General features: G+C 42.1%; 1 protein-coding gene across 17 annotated transcripts in view; it reads left to right on the plus strand.

The window, feature by feature from the left end:
- kiaa1217 (KIAA1217 ortholog) overlaps nucleotides 1–24928 on the plus strand; it is a 90661-nt gene that overhangs the window by 49571 nt on the left and 16162 nt on the right. For 10 of the 17 annotated variants that reach the window (XM_028432880.1, XM_028432874.1, XM_028432882.1 and 7 more), the window contains 5 exons: nucleotides 3422–3708; nucleotides 16366–16446; nucleotides 17728–17923; nucleotides 20487–20685; nucleotides 21568–21661. In XM_028432880.1, the coding sequence (XP_028288681.1) occupies nucleotides 3422–3708; nucleotides 16366–16446; nucleotides 17728–17923; nucleotides 20487–20685; nucleotides 21568–21661 (857 nt within the window). Of the gene's footprint in view, nucleotides 1–1553; nucleotides 1682–3421; nucleotides 3709–5078; nucleotides 5264–12057; nucleotides 12188–16365; nucleotides 16447–17727; nucleotides 17924–20486; nucleotides 20686–21567; nucleotides 21662–24928 lie in introns of those variants that run through there. The other 7 variants (XM_028432877.1, XM_028432891.1, XM_028432881.1 and 4 more) reach the window with 6 other exon arrangements.

Consider the following 24928-nt stretch of genomic DNA (forward strand, 5'->3'; position numbering starts at 1 on the left):
AAAAGTGCTGCAGGGCAGGTTGTGTGGACCAAAGGATGTAATTGGTGGTTTAGTGCAGCTGCTGTAATGACATGTTTGGTTTTGCAAACACTGACCTGTTGGTATGTTGGTTGGGATGATGTATGTGTCATTGTCAGGACTAAAAATTGGATATATAAACACTGACACTAGTCTAGTGTCTTTGTTTTGACCTCCAAAACTCCACATGTAAGTTCTTTATTGGAAGCATTTGAAGATTCAGATCATATTAATTCAGCTTTAGGTCATATATTCTCTTATAATACATGTAGAAGCAGAGACAATTGTCCATCAGTGACAGATCTAGAACATTATAAGCAATCCAAAACTATTGATAAAAGAAAATGGTGATCCTCTTGTTGACTGGCATGCATATGAACATGCCATAGAATTTAAAGGACATTAGGTGTCTTGTCAAATAATAGCATTGAACAACAGTCAGCCACACTTTTATAAAAAGGAAAAAAATATACCTGAAGATAAGAAATAACTCTTGAAAATGAGCGAAGATCACAGACTGCTGCCTGAACAGCCCCAGCATGAAGTTTATTGAGTTCAGCAATATTATTAAATGACATCATCTCTGTCTATTAGCCTGCTAACCTTCTGCCCATTGTGGCTAAGTGCCTGTGCATGTGAGAGGGTGAAGGCAGACAGAAAGTGGGCGGATGCTGACTTGTCTCCATATGTTTGACATTATATGTCAGCTGTTGCATCGTGTTTGCTCATGTGCTCATTCTAGCAGTTTCAATTACACGGCCCACAAACTACACCATTGATCCTCTCACGTTTTCTTGTTAAGCCACCTCAATTTGGGCGGAATTTTCTTCTTGTTCTTGCGCATTTATGATCAGTTTACTTACATCAGCAGCTGCAGAGAAATGAACTCATGCACATATGCAAACCTATCCCACCCCTCCTTAACACACATATATAAAGCCTGTGAGCATGTTTGCTGACTGTCAGGCAAACAAGAGAGTGTTGCTTTTAAATAACACGAGGCTATGGTGTCTCTTGTGAGACTCCTAATTGAAAACAACACTGCCTGCAGGACTGACTGCTTGTCTTAGTCTGTCCTGTTGATCAGATAAGTCGATCACATATTAGTTGGCTGCCATATGTGGAATCAGGTTTGGATGTGGCTCAGAAGTAGGTTATGACACATTTGGATGCATGCTAACATCTAGTGGGCCTCTCAACAGGGAGAGAGTTTAACAAGAGACAGCCTGCAGACAAAGTCTTGATAAAGACCAGACTGTGTGTGTGTGTCTGCGCGCGCGTGTGTGTCTGACACCTGCTAGTCTCAGAGTCCAGTTTTAAGAGAAAGTGTGTGTGTATCATCTTTTACAATGCTATCTTACGCACATTTGCATTCAGCCATTGACCACTTCAGAGCAGCAGCAGAGCTTTTAGCCTGAGGGTCCAGTGACTCTGTGTCCTGGAATGCAGTTGACTTTCTAAATCCCCAGCAGTCTATCCTGGGGCTGTGGGGCAGGGCCTATCTCAAGCCCCCTTTTTCCACGTGAGATACGTCTGGAATCTCTAAGCAAGCAGTTAGCTGAGGCCTCACTCTTTCACCGGCACTGTCTGTGTGTGTGTTAATCTCAAAGTGGAATGGAAGAAGAAATTGCCGATGAAGACAAAGATTGCTCACTTGGGGAAGGTAATGAGCTTTCTGACATGCCTCCTGCAAATGAATTCACATCCTTTGGAGAGTTTTGAGTGTGTGTGTGTGTGTGTTTTGTCTGCTGAGTTTAATTTGGTTAGCAGTGGGGAAACTGTGTTTGGGAGTTAAAAATAGGATTGGAAGTGCATGAGACATGCTGCAGCTCTAAACTTTGAGCAGGGTGGGGGTTTGTGCCGATGGTGCCGGTGACGGGTGCACGATCATGACACACAGTCGAAATTATCCTGCTTTTTATGTTCACCGATCAAAGCAGTTTAGTTGGATAAAACAGAAGTAATGTACAAGAAAACTCAGCCATTGCAGTTAATACGCAGGTATTTTTCCAGTCACAAATGATTGCAGTAGTCAAAGCTGTGAAGTTACCTCTGCTACAGTCCTCACATGTCTTTGTGTGGAAAACAAGAAATTCCTTTTTTCATCTGCGGCTCACAGCATGCTTTCAGACTTTTAAAGAAGAAAAGAAAAGCCATATTAAACCACCCACAAAATAGTGGCAAATCACTCCTCCTTCAACTGTTGAAGAGCTGGACTGATTACCCTCTGAAAGGTACACATTATTGCTCTAGCTACCTGTCTACAAAAAACAAGGCAGCAGATCAGCTTGCTTTACACCTTCTCTTCTCTTCTCTTCTCTTCTCTTCTCTTCTCTTCTCTTCTCTTCTCTTCTCTTCTCTTCTCTTCTCTTCTCTTCTCTTCTCTTCTCTTCTCTTCTCTTCTCTTCTCTTCTCTTCTCTTCTCTTCTCTTCTTGATGGATTGTACTTGTGTTTAGACCAATGATTGATTTAAGACAAGATATCAAAGGTGCAAAAAGATTGATGTGCCCAAGGTGTTTCAGAATCAGAATCAGAATCAGAAATACTTTATTGATCCCCGGGGGGAAATTGTTTTCGTTCCAGGTGCTCCATGTATACTCAAAAAGACAGAAATACTAATAAGGTAAAGTAGTGAGCGTAAAAAATAAAAATAAAAAATATAAGATAAAAACCTAATAAATTCTAAACATTAATGTACATTCAAGTCAATCCTGGCAAGTGGAGACTAAAGTCATATATAATACTGCACAACTTGTACCATGTGCAGTAAAATCTTGTCTGAATCTGAATCTTGTCTTGTTTGTTTTATCGCTCAGTATCTGCCCTCCATTTTAGCTATCTTTTGACACGTGAGGAGGGCATTTCCTGCTTGCAGAATAAAGTTACCTGTAATATATTCTAAAATGCTGTTAACACACTTGCAAAAAATTTGATTGAGGAAAATTATTACATCCGGCCAGTTTCTGCCCATTCCCAGGATATTAAGAGGGTTTTGTGTTTGCACAAATGCTCTGAAGATCATGTCTGATTTTCTCCATAACCCTGAACAACTGTATCAACTGAATCTGAATCATCAATATTGTGTCTGTCTTTATTAAGGAGTTACTGCAGAAATTTGAAACACTATAAGTGGAAAATGGTTCTAACCAAACTGAAATCTGCTTTCTGACTATGGTTTATTAATATTTTACATATACAAACATGGTATGTGTTCATACACGTCATATGTTTTATGTTGATGATGGAATAGACCTCCATTTTAGATCTCAGTTGGCTGATCTGCTCTGACATGTCCTTTTTATGACCCAGTGAAAAATAACATACATGCACACTCTTGTTGTTGATGTCAAAACACAAGTATAGTACATATGTTTTGACCATTTGTCTCCTCTGTGCCCTCAGAACACACTAAAAGTAACCTGAAGGTAACCTCCCCAGAGGACGGCGAGCACATCAGCCGCAGACAGGCCTCCCCAAATGGGACGGCTCATCCGAGGGGGGACGCCAAAGGCAGCCGCACTGTCCCGCGAAGGCACACGTTAGGGGGAGCCCGCGGCTCCCGAGAGATTCTGGCCATGCAGCCATCAGATATGGACAAGAAGCGGGAGGCCTTCCTGGAGCATCTGAAGCAGAAATACCCTCATCATGCCTCGGCGATCATGGGCCATCAGGAAAGGCTGCGGGAGCAGGTCAGTGGGTTAAAGAAGGACAGGGCATTTGTATGAAAATAGTTAATAATCCTCTGCTTTTAATATCAAATGAATGTGATCAAAGGTGTTCCTGAACTTTTTTCCTTACAGTCCCTGGCTGGATGGATCACTTCAGCATCCCTTAGGATTATTTCGACAGACTTAATCTGTAATCTGGTAGCAGTTAGCTGGTAAATGCTATAGGGGTACGCTTATGGCTGGAGGCGACCAAATCTATGTTTAAAAAGAATATATATTATACTTGTGCTTATATGGTTACTTGATGTGTGGAATGGAAATTATGGACATCTTCTGTAGCTGCCAAAATCTATTAATGAAGGCTGTATGACAGTTTAAGTCTTTCTGAAACCAGTCCAATTATTTCCAATAGGACTGCACCCAACATTGAAATTTCCCTTAAGCTACAAACTCTAATTAACATGAAATCACAGTCATACATGAGCATGTAAAGTCTCATTTTGTCCACTCCAAACTACAGGTATTTTTTATGATCCTTTGTGGTCTGCAGTGCGGCTGCCGCAGGTTAAATGTGAGGTGTAACCTATAAATCTGCCTGTCATGTTTCCCTCCCCCAGCTGCTGTGAAACAGTGAGGTGTTATTTTTATGAAGCTGGAGAGAACATGTGAACTACAAACACTTTCAATGGACCACACAGTCCTGTTTTGCCCACTCTAATTTGCTTATATCTTCAGACTGGTTTGTGTAGTCTAAGATACAGAATGATGTATGATTTATACATACTCAGTGATGTGCTGGGAGTTTTTAGAGGTTATGAAGTCTCCTTGTGCCTCTTAGCTCTTCTGTTGTCAGTGGAGAGGGCAGCACACACAGAGGGGGGGGAGTCTGGAGGTGGACATTTGGCTCACCTGGTCATTGTCTGTCTGTTTGCTCCGGGTCAGAGGAGACAAAAGGGAGGAGCGGGCTGGTTTTGTAGCCAAAACAATTGAGGTAATGGTGAGACTGGCACCGAGCCACAGGGGAGCTCCAGGCAGTGGTACAAGAGGGATTCTGTGTGTGCTGTTTTTCAGAGCTGCACACACAGCCTGAACACATGCAAAGGTGCTGTTTCAACCTGCTGCACTGATCAGGAACTCAGTTTATTTGCATAAATATCTGTCAGCATGTATGGCTTTTTGTTTGTGTTTGCATATATAAAATAAGTGAATATTTACTCGTGTTGTCCTGCACACGGAGCAACAGAGGGAAGGACTTTTAGCCTATTTGTGAAATTTAGGTAGTCAGACAGGTAAGTTCAGCTCGGGACTGGGGTGGAGTCAGTTGCCTTGGTGACTCATGATGTCACTGCTGAAGGGGCTCAGTTTACGCGTAGGTGCCTGTAGGAGAGATTGGGCTGGCTGTGAGAGCGCTGTGTGTGAGTGCAGGAGCGCTGCTCTGCAGAGAAGAAGCTATGGACCTGAAGATTGTTTGGAGACATGGCTGTCTGTACGTGAAGCCCGCCGAGGAATTAAAATAAACTTTTTACGCAGCAGGGAATAAACTTTGGCGCCGTCAGCCCGATCAGAGGCAGCGAAGGTAGGAGGCATCGGACTATATGTCAGTATTTTAAACCGCAAGTGCAATCCAACATATTCACAACAACAGTGTGTCCCATTGTGTAGTAGTAGGATACTAAACCAAGACGTGGGTTTGTTGTTGCGCATTTACGCGCCCAGGAGTTTGTCCGCTTCCACTGCAGGTGCTGCAAACTTCCAAGGAGCGAACGCAAACTTGGCGCATGAGTGTTTTGTGTTTTTAATCACTGATACACGTTTAGACTGACGCACTGAGGATAAATAACTCCTACAATCACCTGCATGCCTTCGTTATTTGAAGTGGTGGTTATATAAAAAGCAAACGGTCTGTGGTGAACAGGAGGGTTCGGGCTATGGCAGAACATGTGTTGTCTTGTAGGATAGTTATGGTGCTAATGATTAAAAAGCTTTGACAATACCGCTTATAATGTTGGCGTGTTTTGTTCAAATGTATCTTGCTGGTGAGGATTAGTTGTTTTTATGCACTTATATCTTGGCAGGCAGTCAAGTGTGTAAATTTGATGGCTTAATTTCAAAGGATGTGGGCTAGATTCCATGATTAGATACTCTGCAACAGGTTCAGGATTGCTTCCTTTGGTCTGCTATAAGAAGCAACAGGAGGACAACTCTTTTGTTTGTGTCTAAACCTATAAAAATATTGTTTTGGGGTCATTCAAGGGTCATGGTGGATTGTGTTTGAAATGCATTGTTATTAATAGTGGATTATGTGACAGTGCTTTTACTGTAAAAATAAATATATATATCAAGTGTTCTACCCTTACATGATCTTCCTGTAGCTGCTGAAGAGGGAGGAGAAATAAAGTGATTGTCAGTTTGTAAGCCGTGACACAAATAAATTGATTTTGGAAAGAGGCTGCTCATCTGTCAGATGTGTGGGATGATGAGATTTGAGCGTTGATGGCTTGTGAATTTATTATGTCAAGAAGGAAGCTGCTGTCACAAAACAGACTGGTTTCAGCATGAATTTCTGTGCTGAAAATTAAAAAAAAACAACTGATGATTGAAGACCATGTTTGGCATAATCTAATTCAGGGTGTCAAGAGGAATGAAATGATTCACTGCTAACAGAAGCAATGACAAGTTTATTGAAGTGTTTGTCATTTGGCGTCCCAGGGAGGTATAATTATTCAGCTTTGAGGCAAAACAGCCATAAACTTACCTACCTTTGCTCTCAGCAGTGTTGCTGTGTGAGTGTTGTGATAGATAGCATGGTAGGGGAGAGGACTGGCTGCAGTTCTCACGCAGATGTAAAGATGCCGGCCATACAAGAAGAGCAACATCCGTTGAAATGCATGCTTCAGAGGTGAGAGGGGAAACGTCTCCGGAGGTTTGAGTTACAAAGGCAGAGTTTTATCAAGGTCAGGCGGAGGTTGGAAGATGATATCACTTTAGAAGAAAAGTCGATGACCCGCCCAGAATGCCCATACAAATGCTCCCTCACAAACTGAGCGACTTAGGCTTATATAAGGTACACCTCCATTCTTCTTCTGTGATCCTTAAACCCCACAACAAAAGCCAGTAGTTTAATTTCCTCCACTTCTCATCAGGCCTGCAAAGACCTGGATCCCACCCAAGGGAGATGAGATAACATCCCAATGGCCTGACCGCCACCCATCCTCTCACCCTTCTCCCTCTCTTTCTCTGCCCAGGGCGCTTTGACAAGCACAAAATGCACCGCTTGACCGATCACAAAACACACACTGAATTCCCCTCCTTCCGCCTGTGTGTCAGTGTCTGTGTGTGATGAGCTGTGACTTGCCAGAGCGGCACGGCTCCTCTACAGAGTGGAGCGGCCATGTTAGGACAGCTGTCTGCAGCTGTGGGCACCAGACAGGCAAACAGAGTGACAGACAGACAGCCATGTCTGTCACACACACACATGCCAAGCTGTGATAATTCACTGACTGATGAGAGCACAGATTATGGCAACATAGGCTGGGTAAACTGTTTTCTGGTGTGATGTGACTCATTGCAAAAATAATTTAGGCTGCAAAGCGTCCAATAAACCAAATCTCTCACTACGTATAGTTTTAACCATGGTTAGTTTGACAACAAGCAAAATACTCTTTACAAAGGATTTATCAAGAAAATGTATATTTTTAAAAAACTACTCAGTGTTGTGTTATCTCCTTTCTTAAAGGTATTTTTAGCCTTGATGAACATGACAACATAAACATTATACTAAGACCTTTGGGTTGCAGTAACATCTCTAAGCAGCATCAACAAGCAGCATTTTAGTGCAGAACTGTTGATATTTTTTACTTCACCATTGAACTTACAAAGTGTAAATACATTTTAAGATGGGAAAGAGCCAACAAAGGTGTGTGAGCACTGCAGGATCATTTGAACACAGTGAAGACAGGTTATATCCTTCCTCTCTGCACATATTAGTGGATCTACTTTCTGTCCAGCGTGAAAGGGTAGTGGTAATAGAGCGTGCCAGAGAATGAATGAAGGAGGAACAAAGCAGTTATTTTCTGATCATTTCATAAAGGTTATGATCAAATAAATACAAATGTCCATAACTTATTACAACCCTACAACAGTTGGCAGAAGCACACGTTTCCCTATGGTGGCCTCCTGGCTTTGGTTGTGTAGCTCAGCCACACCCATGACAGAGCAGGGGAGAGTGTCAAAGGGAGTGTGGCAGGATGCACAAAGAGTGATTGTCCTGAATATGTAAGCTTGTTACTGAGTTAAAGTTCATCTTTATCAGCACTTTATTGCTTGACAAATTATTTGTTTAATAAAAAAAAGTTAAACCTTTGCAGGAGTAAAGAATAACAATGCAGCAATGATATGTTGTATCTTAATTTTTTATTTTATTGTGATTTCTTATCACATACTCTGTAAGGTAAAGGCACAAATTAGCTTTAAGTTGAAATACGTGCTAAGGATCACACAAAAAGAGATCCTTTTATAGAACTAGCAGTTGGGCATCATGACACAAACAGATCAGTGATTTAAATTTAGCATGGAAAAACTGCAGCATCAATAAGATGGCAGCACAACAATCCACTCTGCTACATAAATAACACTCGTTGGTACCATTAGTGTAGCCAGATAATGCACTATAAACGCTTCTCCTGAGTCTTTTTAAAGCATTGCAACATTTGGCTGCTCTCCCACATACTTCTCTCTGTGGACTCCCGGCCCTGCTACACTCTTGCTCCCTAGAACCAAGGTCAGCTAGATAACACTCGCTCCGAGCAAGCATCAACTCCCTGCAAGAGATGTGAACATGATCAGAGAAAAGACGAGTAGGAGCCGGGTTAGTCTTGGAGGGAGTATTTTTCCTGTTTTGAACTAAAAGATCATTTGTTGTCGTCCACTCCTGGCACAGTGACCAGGGCATCACAGAAGCAGAATGGCAACTACACACCCAACATTTATAGCCCACAAATCCATCATTATTGTAGCCTGTGTTTTCACCTTCTATCTAAAAATCACACGGTCCTATAGTGTGTCCAGCAGGTCTGCAGTAAAACAACAGACTCTGAAAATCAAGAGCAGAAGTCATTTTTTAACAGCATCTGCCACCTCTGCATGAAGTGACACAAACAAGAACCACAAGCTTAATGCCGGGCATGCGTTGACCTGGCATTTAACAGGGGTTACGTGATGAGGGTTTGGGTTTTGGGGGGGGGGGGGTAGGTCCCCAACTGTGAGGACAAGTGGTCTGTGGAGCGGCGCCAAGACTGTCTAATCCTGAGCATCATTGGGGGTTAGGGGTGTTAAGCCATTCTGACAGAAGGCCCTGATGGACCTGCCACTGATCACTGCTGATAATGAGTCAAGCCAGACAGAATTTTACACACTGTCTCAAACGCAATGCCAGTGTGTTAATCAGGCCAGCTAATCAGGTCTGAGCTCTTTGTGGTTCTCCATTCTGCAGCTGAATGGTGCTCTGGGTTAGGTTTACAGCAGCAGTTATCTTCAGTTATTTGGTTGCTGCTCTGGCTTAACGAGCAGCTAGTCGTTATGAGGATCCTAAAAGTTCAGATTGTCTGGACAGATTTGCAGGTGAAATGACTGTGACATTTTTAACCTTACATGCCTTTAGGTCCAATTAGGACCATTTGTCAATACAGCAGTTAGGAGCTTTCAGTCATTCTTTGACCTATTTCAACAGCTCGGCTGCCCTCTTACAAAACAACTCATCAACAAAACTGTAATAATTATTTTTGTAATGAAGGACAGTTTTAATTCTTGCTTGATTAATTTTCCATTTGCAGTACTAGATTCATGGGTAAGGCGGATAAGTTAGTTGGATTTGAGTAATCATTGGTTTGAGTAAAACTATTATAGTATACAGCCAACTAATAACATGAGATTATCCCCTCCTTGTATGCCCCTGTTCCTGTAGCTATGCGTGAACCAAAAAACTAAAGAAAAAGGCACAGAAGCATATAGCAGATGAGAGAAGTAAGCCTTGCTACTTTGTTGTGAAAAGAACAAAAACAAGAGCTAAGCAAGTGGTGTGTTTCTTCTTGTTGTTTTTTTTCTATCTCTACCTTGGTTTTGCAAGTCTTTGCATGCAGCTCAACATCTGGACTACACCTTGGGCCAGAGGTATGAGCCTAACTTCAAAAGGCAAAGCCGAGACGCAGGCCCACCAGCAAGATTTCACTTCTGACAGGACCAGCTCGAGGCATCTGGCTCCAGCCTTATTTTGATTTCCTGTTCTTTATATCCAGTTGGTTCTTCTCAGTGAAGACAAAGGAGGAGTGAAGAGTAGAGCATGGCAGCTATATCGCTCGAAGTCAGAAGTCTGTAAATGTTTGAAATACATTTTGAGGCAACAAAATGAGAACACTGTTTTATTCTTTGATCAAACAAGATGACACAGATGATAGGGAACACCTGGAATAGTCTATAGGAAGCAAGTGTATATAAAGCATAGGCGGCTAATGGAATCAGTGATAAATTAGGTGATATGGCAGAAATGGAGCATGTGCTACTCCTATCATAGCACTTCTACATTAGGTATGGCTTATGTTATACAAGTATTTACATCCCCGCTGCTCATGCTTCATTCTGTTTAACACAGCACAGTTGGTGTTAACATGGTAGCTTAGAAAACAAGTCAGTCATGAGCCTAGACATCATGGTGGTGACTTAGCTTAAGACTCAATAGTGGCTGTTGTTTATTGACAGTGAGAGTTTCTCAAGTCATGTGTGTGACCTCTTCAGAGGTCAGATATGAGTCAGTGCGTCAGTCCATAACGTGGATCATGCTTTCAGGAAACACAGAAACACTGGGTGTAGTTTTGTCAGGCGTAATGAAAACTTTTTTTTCTGCCCATACAGACTCACCAAGAAATTCTCCTCTGGGAGCGTGGGTGTAATAAATCTTAGGCTCAGTGGAGGAGCTGTGTGGTCTTCGGTGACTTGTTAATTAGGCATGAATAGCAAAGCCATTATCAGTGCTGGCTCCATGGAGACTTGACACTTGACAAAATACTGTGACCATAAAAGATTCATTGTAAGTAAAAAAAAAAAAAGGTAAGGTGCAAAAAATTTACTTTAGCTTTGGCACAAGCAGAATTCTGTTCCATTGTTCACATCAGATTAAGTGAGAGTTTATGTGTGTGTGTAACATCATGTAGAAGATACTGGAGACCTCTGGAATGAAGAAAGCTCTCTTTGTCAACACATCCACTCATGCCCACATATACACACAGGGAGGCTCAAATTAGACCTGGAAGGTCCCTATTTTACCATCAGAGAGAGGCCCTGGTTCATGTGAAGAATAAATAGGCTATCTGAAATGTGAGCATGGCTCTGTCCACTGTGTTCAAAGGATTTGTGTGTGTGTGTGTGTGTGTTAATCAAACATTTATTCTGCTATTCTGGGAAGCTCCAAGTGTTGACAAGCATGAGATGTGTCTTGCCGTTGAAAAGGTGATATTTAAAGGGCAGGTCTGGACAGATCATGCTTCTGCAACCCTATCAGCAAATACTTTGCATGTATTTGTTTGGGAAGAGTGACATGAGGAGTGGAGACAGACAGTGTGCACGCTCATAGATCATTGAATGCAGGGCTAATGTATAACCTGTCAGTCGTAGAGTCTGGACCTGTTTTATTCTTATGTAACACTTTGGCTTGACTGATAGGCTGAACCCACAACATGGCTTCTTGTCTGTAAGAATAGATTAAATTTGATAGATAGATGCTTATTATCCAACTATTAAATTACCTGTAGTCTAGATGTAATGTGTTTTGCCTAAAGCGTGGACCTGTGTAGTCAGAGGTGTGTCCAAATGTTCTACTGGACAAGGGACTGCTGAGTATTTCTTTCTCTCAGGGTCCCTGTAGGTGAAGAAAGATCTTACCTCCTTAGGGCAGAAGTGTCATCTCTGAATCTTCAGTCATAGCCTCAGGGCGATGAGATGAAGGCTTAGATTGGCTGTGGGGATTAGCTGCTATGAGGTATATGTGAATAGAAACTACATTGAGTTTAAAGCTGTTGCAGGGATAAGATTTTTTACTCATAGGCTGCTGGAAGGAAGAAATATTTCAGCATCGTGATTTGTGTCGCTCACCCTGCGCACACACACACACACACACACACACACACACATAATGTGGTGCACAAATATAAAAAAGCCCACATACACACAACACAACAATGACTTTCCCTTGCTGTCTGCCCGGTGTGGGTTGTGTGTGTTTGTATTGTGCTGCTGGATTGTTAGGGATGTGGGGGTGGTGTGTGTGTATCTGCATCTGCTGTGAGGTAGAGCAGATAGTGAAGGGAGCAGGACAGGCCAGTTGGACAGAACAAGTGCTTCAGGAGCTGAAATAACAGTGGAGGAAGAGACCCTGTTTCCCTTAGACCAGGGGGTTTCCAGTCTCTCATGGAAGTCACTGGTGGAAGGAGACTGCCAGTAGTTGAGTATGGTAAATGCGATATTTATTTTTTTATAAAGTTATCGTGACTTTCTGACTATTTTTACATGCAAACTTCTGACATGACACAATCAGTTGAAGGTGGCATTTCCTGCTGTGTAACCTCCCACTGCCTGATAGACTGAATGGATACACAGTTGACTTTTGTAGCCTTTTCAGAGCAGAGATGTCTGCTGGTGATAACCCTGACTAACTCATGTATGTGCCAGCCGATAAAATAACTTGCATGGTGTCACTCAATTATTCAAAATGTCATAAAAGGCATATGAGATAGTAATCCTGCTTCCTTTTCTGTGCCAGGTCAACAGACATGATATTGTCTCTGTTGTGATTTTGCGCTTCATTTGCAATCTGAATGCTCGATCATACTTTACTCGTCACTGTAATAATTCATTGTGAGATGGGTGATAGTGCAGCTTAATGTTTTGCAGATTTGGTGTGATCTTGTGAATAGTGCGGTCTTGAACTCTCACAACTTCTGCACACGGCTTCACCTTTACCGCCAAATAACAAACGTACCGATCTCTAAAAGGTCATTTGGGGATTTTGATGATGGGATTAGAAGAGGAATGCATCAGAGGAGGGAGTGAGAGAGGGATGTGGAGGCAATGAATGGGAATGGATGACTGGGAGATTTTGGTATAATGTCATTTAGGCCGTGAAGACAAAGGATGGCGGTCTGTCCACAGGCAGCATATGGACTAAACACTGACTGGTTGATTGACAGGGGCTTTATGCTGTAAAGCTGCAGTGTGTGTGCGTGTGTTTTTTAATTAACTACAGCAGTTCTCTGCCTACCTTGTTGAACTTTGTCTGGTGAATAGATAAACAGGTTGATTTATGAAGAAGAAGCATGGACTGACTTAACTCCAAATATCACACAGATAGTTCATCTACCTACCTCTGGGTTTAGGCTTGCTCCAGACAGACTGTTTCAGTGTCCAAACTCATACATGCAAATTGACTGATGCTGCTAATGCACATTTTCTGGAAGCATTTCCTCATACAACAGAGTAAAAACAGGAAATTGTACATAATCATGGGGTGCATGCATGTCTATACCCTTATGATGTCATAAGGGGATTCAGACCTTGCAGTGGATGGAGACAGGAGAGAAGGTGGGCAGGTAATTACACTTAGCTCTATTTCTGCTCCCCAGAGCTTGAGTCAAATTAGCATCTTAAGTGGAAAGCCGTGTTCTCTATGATGGAAGTTGTGTTTAAGCCACACAATCTTCCGCCTCCACTCTCGTGTTTACATACTTTTAGAAAGACAATATAAAATGAGTGAATGAAACCTGCTTGTCCGGTTATCTGTGTGTGTGTTCACTCTGTGCACATAGGTGATGATGTGTAGAAGCATTCTACCCTGGTAGTGTCCGTTTTCGGCTTCTGTGGATGACCTATGAAACCTGCATTGTATCATTATGTCAGCCCAGAGGTGAGAAAGATCACTACACAGATACTAGAAGAGCGGCCTCTTTTTAAAGATAAAAGCCAGGCTATGTTATGAGAAAGCTCTTATAACCCCATTGTTGATTATATAAGAAAAGTAGGCACCAATCAGTGGGCTTTGTCCGACCTGGCAGCAGGTGCCTGATCATCTGGCAGCTGCGAGGCTATGTCTGTACTTAAATCTTTATGAGTGACACAGCAGGCTTTTGATGGGAGCTGCCATTATTCTTAACAATCGTAAGTTACTTTAATCGCTGCAGCTCGGCTCTGCCTGTCAGGAGGCGGGGGCAGCATGATATAACATAATGTGTAGTCATTGTCCCTTCAGTTTGAAAATGGCCTTGTAATAATCAAGACAGCTGACAGGTTGCAAGTGAAAGCAGCCATACTGTACATGCATGCTCATGAGGTGGAAGGAGGGAACGCTGGCATTTTACATATAAGAGCACTGACCTATAAAAAGTTCAGATATTACATATTTTGGGGGGAAAAACAGAGACCTGAGCTGTCTTTGTTATGACAGTAAACTGTTTGTCAGACCACTGTTGCATAAATGTTTGCAGGATGTCCTGGGTTCGGGTCAGATTTTCTGGAACAATGGCCTGACTCACTCATGCACGCACACTCTTTGTATCCCCTTGTCAAACGCACATACACACACACACACATGCACAGCAGAGCACAGCACAATACTTCTACATCTATTTTCTCCACAAGCATGGTTGTTTGCTTAAATCATTTCATTCCAACGTATTATTATTCTTGACATCTGCTTAATATAAAGCTCCCTGCAAGTAGTGTTCAAGACCAATTGTGAGCCTGAGCGCCTGAGGAAAAGGTTTTACTGCAACAGAAGCACACACAACACAGCCATTTAGATGAGGCCACTGAGTTATTTGTAGACCTGCTCTAACGTACTCTAACCATGCCGAGTGTCTGACACAGGTCCTACAATAACAACCCGCTGACAGTGACCTCACCACTATCAGCGGACTGTTATTTTATTGTTTCTTTGACATATTCAAGCTTTATTTTCTGGACACTTTTGTTCCCAAGAAGCCCTTTTCCCGACTTTATAACTTGTCATATTCCTGTGAATAAGTTAATGTCGATGTCTCACTTTCACATTCATCATAGCTGTCAGAGTCAATGTGGTGCACTGAGAGAGCCTCTGCTGAAAAAGCAGAATCACAGGCTGTGTGGTTTTGACTTGAAGTGAGAGAAATCACTGGTGTGGAATGCTCTGTAGGTGTGAGCGGGTTGGAGCAGGTTTTACAGTCCTAATCAGCGGTTGGCCTGCGGCTTTCACATCTGGAACCATAGAGAAGGAAGTGGTTACCTGGGACGGAAGGAAGTGCCTTTGAATACACAGCTTTTTTTTTTTTTTTGTGGTGTCATACGTAGCAGCTGTGAAATTATGCATGCGGCGAGGAAGACGGCACAGTCCATCTGAACTAAACTGTTAACCTTTAGAGAGAGGACACCTCATTTAACAGATGTGGAGTGCTTTAACTTAATTAGCCCTTCCTGCAGGGAGGTGGAAGGTCTCATCTGCAATTTCCTCCATCTTTACGTTTGACTTTCTTTTCTGTGAAATTCAATGGTAACATATTTGTTATTGTTAATTAACATAATCCTCATATTAAAGTGTTCACCTTGTATAGAAGCAATAGCATACATTTAAAGGATTTTTGAGGTGTTTTGCCGCTACGGTCGTATCACTATTAGCTTATTGTTTCAAAGCTGTGCAAGCAGTGGATCCCCGCATGCTAATTCAGTTAGCTAACTTTGTTACTATTCATTTCCTGTCTTATAAACTCTTTCTTTAGATCAAAAGTGCTCTTATTAAACACAAAGTTAGTGCCAGGAGAAGGTTAGCCTAGCTTAGCATAAACATTTGAAGCTGTAGAAACAAACTTCTTCTTAACTCAGACATTAAATAGACGTTTATACAAGTTAAAATTTGGATAATGGTTCTTCTAATATTAAATTACCTGAGCCAAACATTCTGACATAATTACTACTTACAGGTGATGGAGGAAGCTGATATGACTCAACTCTCCCTAGGGTAACAACAGTAGCATCTGATCAGCTGTGTGGGAGGCCTGTTTGAACCCACCATCACTGAATTAGCTCTTAAATCATTCAGAGTTCAGATTAAATTCCCAACACATGTCTGGTTTCAGGTGACATGTCAACTCCTTGTGACCTCTCTGTTTTAAACGGTGAATAGTGACATGTATTAATGGTTTAAAAACACATTTTTATTCCTTATTTTTAATCCCTGAGTGCTGCAGCCTAAGCATATTTTAATGGAATTACAGGAAGTTGAAAGATGCCTCAGAAGGTTTGCTCTGAAAGTGCATCAGAGAAATCCTCTCATACTGACTCAGCAAAATCACACAAAGAATTAAAACAGCACATTCTGTTGGTAAATGGCAGTAATTCATGATTTTTTTTAAAATATTAGCTTTATACCAGTATTTTACCTCACATAAGCTGACGTGCTTTTAAAACAGGCTGCTGTTAGACTGTGTTGCGTCTAGCTTCTCTCTCATCCTGTTTTCCTCTGCTCTGCTGTTGACAATGATTTGTTTCCATGGTTCTTCTGTTTTGTTTGACGACCACTTCTTTTTCCATCCCACCCTCCCACTGGCATTTTTTTTTTTAGCTTGCTTTACGTTTCCTCCTTCTCTCTTTCCTCTCTCCTATCAGTCTTTACAGGGCTTGCTCTCCTCCCTTCACTCTGAGCTTGACATTCAGAGGTATTTGATGAAAATCCAATTGCCCCACAGAGTTAGTCAGCCTTTTATCTCATCTGCATCACATTGTTTTTTTTATGTGTGTGTGTGTGGCTGCTATTGCAACCCTCACTAACATCTGCTGTGTGGCCTTGTTTCTATCCTCTTTCTCTTGCGTCTTAAGACCCTCTCACACATGCACTGAGTCCCTGAAGTGTTCCTGACATGACAGGGAGAGCAGTATGTGAGAGCTCAAATATATAAGTCAGACTGATCATTAAATGGACCTCATGGAGGCTCGTATCTGAGCTGGTGTGTTAGTCAAGGAGGTGAGCAACTGGTCATACTTACCTGTATATTACTTCTACTCTAATGTTGAACATGTTGATACATTTAAATACATGTATTAATACCACATCTTTTTGTAAATCCAGTGTTGAGAAGAAAACTTCACCATACGTTCCAAATGGCCACTCTGCAGTCTCTACACTTTGCTGGTGTTTAAAGTAGCTAAAGTAGTCCTGACCAAAAGTCAGCTGCTCCTCATAAACGATTCTTTTATTCTTTAGTCCTACTTATGAATGTGTGCCAAAAGCATCATGTGCATGCAGGCATGTGCAAGATAACCTGGGGTAGCCGCCCTTGTGTGTCCAGCTGTATTATCCCCACACAGCCTCACAGTGGTGCCAGGGAAGATCATTTCATAAAGAGCCCAGTGTTCACTGGTCCTGTGTTGTCCCTGCTGCTCAGATCACCTTACAGCGCCTCACAATAACTCAGTTGGCATGGAGATGATGTCACACACACACACACACCATGTTTTTGTAGCGGTGACTTGAAGTTGCCACGTCATGCAGCTCTGATTACAAAGCAGAGAAATGATCTTAAAGTTTTGATGACACAATTTCAGATCCTTAATCTGTGATAAAAGAGAATTAAACACAGAAATAGATTCCTGTAGTTACAGTGGAGCACAGATGTGTGTTTGATGTGTGTGCATGTATTAGTGACATACAGTATTAACACTGTTTTGCACATTTGCATGGCTGCAGTGTTTTGGATTATTTAGTTGTTGTGCTGGAGTCAAGTTCAAAGTGAGCATCAAAGGTTCTTTATTCTTGCTTGGGAAACAATGAGTGTGACTCATAATAGCTGGCATTGGCAGTACAGTGGTGATATTTCCTGTTCCTTCAAATGCACATATCTTTATGAGTATGTCAGATGTTAAGTTTTGTTTGTGTAGTTTCGTGAACTCATGCATGTAGTGTCACCTTGTGTAAAGTGCGTTCATTGTCTCACCCTTATTGTATTGTTATCCTTGCGCCTCCCACTCCAGAGCAGAAGCCCAAAGCACGGCCCAAGCCCCCAGCCCAGTGTCGGCGACCAGGTCGACCACCTTTCCCTGGCCTCCCTGGAGTCACTGGACGCCATGTCCGAGGCTGACGCACCCTCAACCTTCACCCGCGGCAGCCGGGTTCGTGCCAGCCTCCCTGTTGTGCGATCAACCAACCAGACAAAGGACCGCTCACTGGGTAAACATCAGCCATCTTTAACACTGATATTCATATATCTGCTCTGTTTTTCTTCAGAACGAGCCCATCTATTTCCTACTCTCCTCCATCCCTCCTCTCTTCTCCTGAACTCACAGCTTTTCTTTAATTAGAACCCGTTCCTTCTGTAGTGAAAGATAGGAAGAACCATCCAGAGTGTGCCATCGTGTTATTGACAGGATTAGAAATGGGTCGTCTTATCAACACACGTGGAGCTTCATTTGCATGCATACGCAGAAAGGCTGGAAGTTGTGCAGAATTAGGTTGCTGCGTTGAGGCAGAGTGTGATGCGAAGAGTTTGAGAACTATCCAAACAAAGTGCAGAGCCCGGTAATTCTTCATGAGGATAGACTTCGAGAGAAGCTCACAAGTGACTCACAACTCGCACAAGGAGGCATCTGAGTGAAAATGAATGAAGCTACTGGGTGTTGTTTGCCGTGGTTTTTATTGCCAGCTAGAAGCAGGAACAGAGACGACATGATGTACTTCCACATAAACACACACCATCCTCACTCTCTTTCTCTCTCTATCAAAAACATCAGGACAAAGCGTTAGGGCAGTGGGGGGTTATTGTGTGATGAAGGGGGAGGAGAAAAAAAAGGGGCACCTCTCTGCGACAGTGTCCCTCCCACAGCCATTCACACACACATGCTTCACTCAGTCCCAGCGGACATTTGGGGGTTCCTAGTACCTTCTGCGCGTGCTGTAGGAGTTGTAGCGTGGTCTTTTTCAGAGCAGCATCAGCAGAAAATAGGAAATCCTTAATATGTGAGTATCACATTTGTTGTTGCTGTGTGCTTTCTTTGTAGCATTTTAAACTGCAATAATGTGAACAGAAAGTTTAGAACAGTTTAAACTTCTGTGTCTCACAGCCTGCTGTGCTGTGCCCATTTGGTGTAAACCCCCCTGGCCATTTGTTTCCATTCATCAGTGAAGCCAGGTGCTCAGGAATGTAACACATTCCTTGTTATAAGTTTTTAACTCGGTCGCAGCAAATAATGTTGAAGAATTAAACTGACCATAAAGCACACTCGATCAATGGTGCTTTGTCGTCAAAGCCATTCACTTTAGTTGCTAACATCTGGATGAAAACTACCCAACTGTTAACATAACAGCTCTCGGGGGACAGATGAAGTTATTCTGCAAATGGGCACTTTGTTAAGTTATTGCTACACAGGAACCCAGACAGACCAGAAAAGAGCAATGGATAGACTCAGCAATTTTTATTTCCTGGATTTGCCCCCTCTCTCTCTCTCTCTTTCTCTGTCTGTCTCGTGGAGCATGTAGGATCTTGTATAATATTTCACTAACATCTGGTAGCTTTTACTGGCTCGGCCCTTTTATGGGTTTACACCAAGTAAAACCGTGCCTCCTTTTCCTTAAAGCAAGCTTCCTTGTCTGTGCACAAAGACAGAGGTGACATAGAAATGAATCACTGCATGTCTGTTTTCTGTGCACTTAATAAAATGTGACATTCTGTAGGATTTTTTATAAGTTTTGATAGAACATAATTAGAAGAAGAACACAAACTGATTTAATCAGCTTCTATTGTCCCCTATAAAACAAAATCAGTACAATGCTGTCTGAAGCAATGAATCAGAGACTGGAAATAGAAATGTGTTTTCTTTTCCCCTGGCATTGTTTATACAAGTGCAGTGTGGGCGTGGCCATAAATTTTGTGGGAGAGACATCTGTTTTTCTAAAGCACAGTACAGATGCCACACCCAGGGTTCAGAGGTTCAAGCGTTTTTTGATGCACAGCTTTTTGCTGCTCCGCCCCGAGCACGCACACGGCTCTGCCCTGCTACTGCTCCCAGTCTTAATACTGCTTCTCTAACATTGCGTCAGATTTAAACATACAAAGATGGACTGTTTTTTAAACACACAGCTTGATTTTTGATGCCATATTTCAGGCTAAGATTCACTCCAACATCCAGCTAAAATAATGATTTTTACAGGACTAGAGCCAAGTTGCACCATTTACTTCCAAGGAAAAGAAGTGTATGCTGAGATAACACGATACACAATGGAGCTGTACACAGTCTGCTTTATGATGTGCACTAAGCAGCATGACCAGACATTGTCAAAGGGGAATTTGTCAAATGCCTTATCACAAGGCAGGAATTTTGCATGTGAGTGCCACTTTCAGTGGGATTATGTTTTGGAGGTGGTGTGAGGCTTCCTCAGACTGCTGTTCCAGAAATCCAAACACTGACAGCAGCAATCCTACATCAGCATCTTATGCAGCTGCTTATAAGGAACCTTTTCCTTATTGTATTTATTTTTGTCACATCAGATGTTAAAATTAAAAGTAGACAAACTTATTTAAAGGTAAAACTTTACAGGAAACCATTTCCAAAAGTGTGGCCTTCATGTAAACAGCATTTACAGCTGTATAAGAATGTAGCATAATCATTAAGGATGTGAGTGGAGAGAAATGTTGCATCGCTGTTGCATAAAAAACCTGTCTTAGTCATAGAGGAGGTTTGAAAGTTTACTTCTGGCTTATCACCCTGTTCCCCCTGCCTTTCTGTCTGTTCTGTAGGTGTGCTGTACCTGCAGTACGGAGACGAGACCAAACAGATCCGCATGCCTAATGAGATCACCAGCATCGACACAATCAGAGCTCTGTTTGTTAGTGCCTTCCCACAGCAGCTTACCATGAAGATGTTGGAGTCGCCCAGTGTTGCCGTCTACGTCAAAGACGACATGAGGAATATGTACTACGAGCTCGCTGATGTCAGGTAAATGTTTGGGCTATAAAAAAGATTTGGATATGTATTGGACAGCATAAATAAAAGGGTATCTAAGGTTTATAATATTTCTCACATGCTTTCCTTTCCCCTCCCTGTTCCATCTGTAGCTCTCCCTGAACAGGAAGTAGTCAGGTCACTGGTCAGGAAACCTCTGGCTTCCTTTTCACTGCATCTTAAAAAGTAAAAAATGAAGCTCTGGTGTTTTCTAACTTAGGAGCACAGTTGAGGCACTTCTGTGACTTTCCTGTTGTCCCCCTTTCCTGTAGGAAAGTTTCTGCAGACTTTGAGCTTTGTGAGCTTTGCACATAGCTTTTAAGCTATGTATACAAGCACACAAACACACATACCGGTGCGCAGCTCTTTCCTCTTTGCTTTAAGTTGCTGCCTTGGTATCCACCTGCATTTCTTACCAGGAATGCAGAGATCTCTCTGCTGACACAGTATACAGCCTCTATTTCCAAAGGCCTTAAAGAAATAAGAAACTTTGCCCCATAGTCTGCAGAGTTCCTGCTCCAGTGCAGTGTGTACTTTGTGACTAATTCTTTATCAGGGCTGTAAAAGATTGTCTCGTGGTGCCTTAAGGTTGATACAGGTGTTCAAAAGCGAAGGAGTGAGATCAACAAGAGAAAGAATCGGATCCGCTCTTCCTTTTTTGAGCCACGTCTCAGCACATTATTCCTGGCTGTTTTGTTTTTCTGACTTTTAAGATTTAGAGGAAATGTCGCATAACAGAGAGCCGTCAGAGCCTCTGTCAGGTTATGTACCCTTAGCAGAGCTGTTAAAGAGATCCAGGCTGAGACAGGATCGGCCGCGGTCTGATGGTGATATCTGGGCTTCCTTCTTACCACCGAGCGCCTCTTTCTCCTACAGGAACATCACAGACCACTCCTGCCTGAAGGTATACCACAAAGACCCGGCACAGGCATTCAGCCACGGACCCCGGCCTGCCAACGGCGATGCAAGGGTGAGTATTTAACTGCGGCTTACACAGCAGTGAAAAGTGTCTCATTAACAGCTGCGGCTAGACCACCAGATTTGTTGTAGATAGAATAGATGAGCCCAGCCTCCAGTTTTCCTCATTCTCACATCCTGTTTGCACTGAAGGGAAGGAATGTCCCCCTGCCTCTTGTTAATCTGTTTAGAGGGGGTCTTATATTGTTCTCTGAGGGGCCTGCTATTGCTGCTTAGGCCTCCCCTACATGCTCCAGTGCAGCTTGTTTAAGGGACAATTGAACTCAATTCTCAGGACTATTTCCCCTGTTCATTCATTCGCCAATATGAGCTCTAATCTCTCTCTGATTCTGCTGTGTTTGTTTCCTGCTGATGTAACCAAAATAAAATCCAAAGAGCCCTTTCCTCGAATGTTCCTCCTCAAATCCGCCTCTCTAATCCGCCTGACCCTTTATCTAACCCCGCTGCTTCTCTCTGCCTGTCACAGATTTACAGGTGGCATTGCAGCACTATTGTGATACAGCAAAAATTACATTAACCCAAGCTATAATCCCAGTACCATTTACTGGACTGTATGCATCACATAAAGTGAAATTGATAAATGAATGATGAAGCAGACGGTTTAAGAGGTCTTTGTTCAGATGGCATGATGACTGTAAGGTGCTTTGTACTCTGCAGGGAAGTCGCTTCCACTGCTCCCTCTCTCTCTCTCTCTCTCTCTCTCTCTCTCTCTCTCTCTCTCTCCCTCTCTCCCTCTCTCTCTGACCAGTTCCTGCAAGGGGATTACAATAAAAGACAGCTCAAAATAAAGATGGCAAAAAAAAGATACAACTGAAAAAGTGAAAGTGCAAACAGTTTAAGAGTAGGAAAGTTCTCAAACTGGCATCAGCAAGAGAACCGCAGTTGTGCAGAGCAGTTTTCTCAACTTCTGTTTTCTGTTCATTTTTTCACAGCATTGTATATTTTTTTCCAATCTGGGACCTGCTGAATGTGCAGGTTGCAAAAAAATATAACTTGATGAACTTTCAGAAGGTTGAAGCGAGGCATCTGGACTAGTAGAGTTTTCCAGATGCCTGAGAATCTTCATCAACAACTTGATGAACTGAAACGCAGTTGAGCACAAGGCAACTTTATAACTTTGTTGTGCAAACATTGTGAAATCTTGACAGAAAGTATGAGATGCAACCTTTTGTCTTCTGTCACTGTGTAACCATGTGTCAGTCGACGCAGACACATGATTGGACGTGGCTGAGGGGTGTGGAGTTTAAGTGCACACACTAAAGAAGTCAAAGTCAGCTTTATTGTCAAATCTGCTATATGTGACAATAAAGCTGACTTTTATTTATTTATTAGTACCAATAAAATGTTGCTCCAGTGGTGATTTTTTTTGTATTATTAATAATTATGGGTTAGTATATTGAGTATACTCATTAGATGCTATGTTGTAATGATTTAGGCTTTCATAATAATGACATATATTCTCACATTTATGACTAGCGCTTATAATAATTATAGACACATACATCCCTTTTACAGCAGTGTCTCCTTCTTGGCAGCTGCTGGATTTATGTATTTGTTTTGTTTGCCTTTCAAAAAAAATGCTCATGAGAATGTAAAGTTATACTAGTATGTTGTTTTTTTTCTCTTTTTAATGATGAAACGAACCTTGCTACACAAAGAAAATGGGCAACACCACATCCTAATGAGCACCTGTTCAAGCACTTTTTCAGTGGAGCCATATTCAGCATCTGTTTTGAGTGTAGAGTGTGTCCTCCTGCCTCACAGGCCTCTGATCCAAAGCAGGGCAGGATCCACGGTTACCTGTTGTTATATAGACCGAAGCGTTCTGAGCAGTGAAATCCGTGCAGAGCTGTCTGTGGTTATGAAAACAACCTTGTGATATAGGGTGTTGACATGCAGTTAACTCCTTAACCTGCAGCCTTGGTGGGTAATTCCATTTTAAGGGATGAAAATGCAACAAATATCTAGAAATATGAATCTGTAGCCATGTGCAGGATCGTGCCTGAGGCTGCGCTTTGTACTCATTGTCAATAGTGGCTATCAAAGGGATGTTATGTACACATGGCTGCATACCATATTTCGTAAATATTGGTTATTATGTTCCCTTCAAGGCAGTCCAGCTAATATTGGCATATAAATTTAAAATGTTATTACAGTTACCAGAAAGTGAGCTTGCTTTTTTTTTATCAGCATCTTGTACACATATCAACTCTTTAAATATTAACATGTGTTAGTGTGAACTTTGCAGCAGAGCTCTTCTTTATCTGTGCAGCTTGGCTCATGCTGAGACTTTGTGCATCAGTTTAAAGACCCTCACCGTCTCTGAAGAGATCGAGGTAGCTCTGTGCTCCAGACAGGCTGCCCTCATAATTGGAAGCTTAGGAGAAGAGCGGAAAAACAAGTCTGCCAGTAAAACTCGCTCTGCACGCTGCCGCCCATTTGCCTGGTTGCACATGTATTTATTTTGTCTCAGTGGTGTGTTGTGCATATAAAATCAGTGCATTTAAAGCATATTTTAGATAATGTGCTACATCTGTTTAAGATTGACAAGCAGTGCTTTTTTGGCAGTTCAATGGAAGAAGGAGTGACAGAGTCCTCCTCCCAGTGAAATTCACACACTTTTTATGTGTGTTTCCACCTTAAATAGGAAGGAAAGAATGGAAGTCGTTAAGTTTTGTTGAAGGTCTGCAGTGGCTCTGAGCTTTTCTATTATGTGTTTTTTTTCTGCTTGGTCATAGTTGTTGCAGCTGTATTTGTTGGCTTTGTGAACTTTCACATCTAACATCATAGCCAAGCCTAAAGCCTTTGTTGCCGTACAGTTTGAGCAATTGTTGTTTTCCAGTTTGTGCGCACACGCCCACGTTATTGTTCTGTTCACTCTGATAATCAGCGTTGGCTAAATAAATAAAGAGAATGCTGGAAAAGCAAAAGTAAAAAATGCCACCGGAAGTTTTTAAAAGAGCTTTGAAAGGGATTTTAAACTAGCCTCGATTCCTAGGTGTAGCTCATGAGTCACACCTTAAAAAAACAATGGCGTGTTTGTTTGACAGAGAGTTAGACAGGAAGGAGCCCTGCATGTGACACCCTGACCCTCACATGTTATGTCATGATATATACACCATGTTCCTGGTGAAAACACAGTTTTTATATATTTCCTTTTACCTGTAAATCCACTCAATACAGTAAGTTTACTGTACATTAGCTTTTAGTGGTTCCAACAAATGTACAGTGGCCCAGACTCACATACTGTTACAAACAA

This window comes from Parambassis ranga, chromosome 20, assembly GCF_900634625.1.
Source record: "Parambassis ranga chromosome 20, fParRan2.1, whole genome shotgun sequence".
In the NCBI taxonomy this organism is placed as follows: domain Eukaryota; kingdom Metazoa; phylum Chordata; class Actinopteri; family Ambassidae; genus Parambassis; species Parambassis ranga.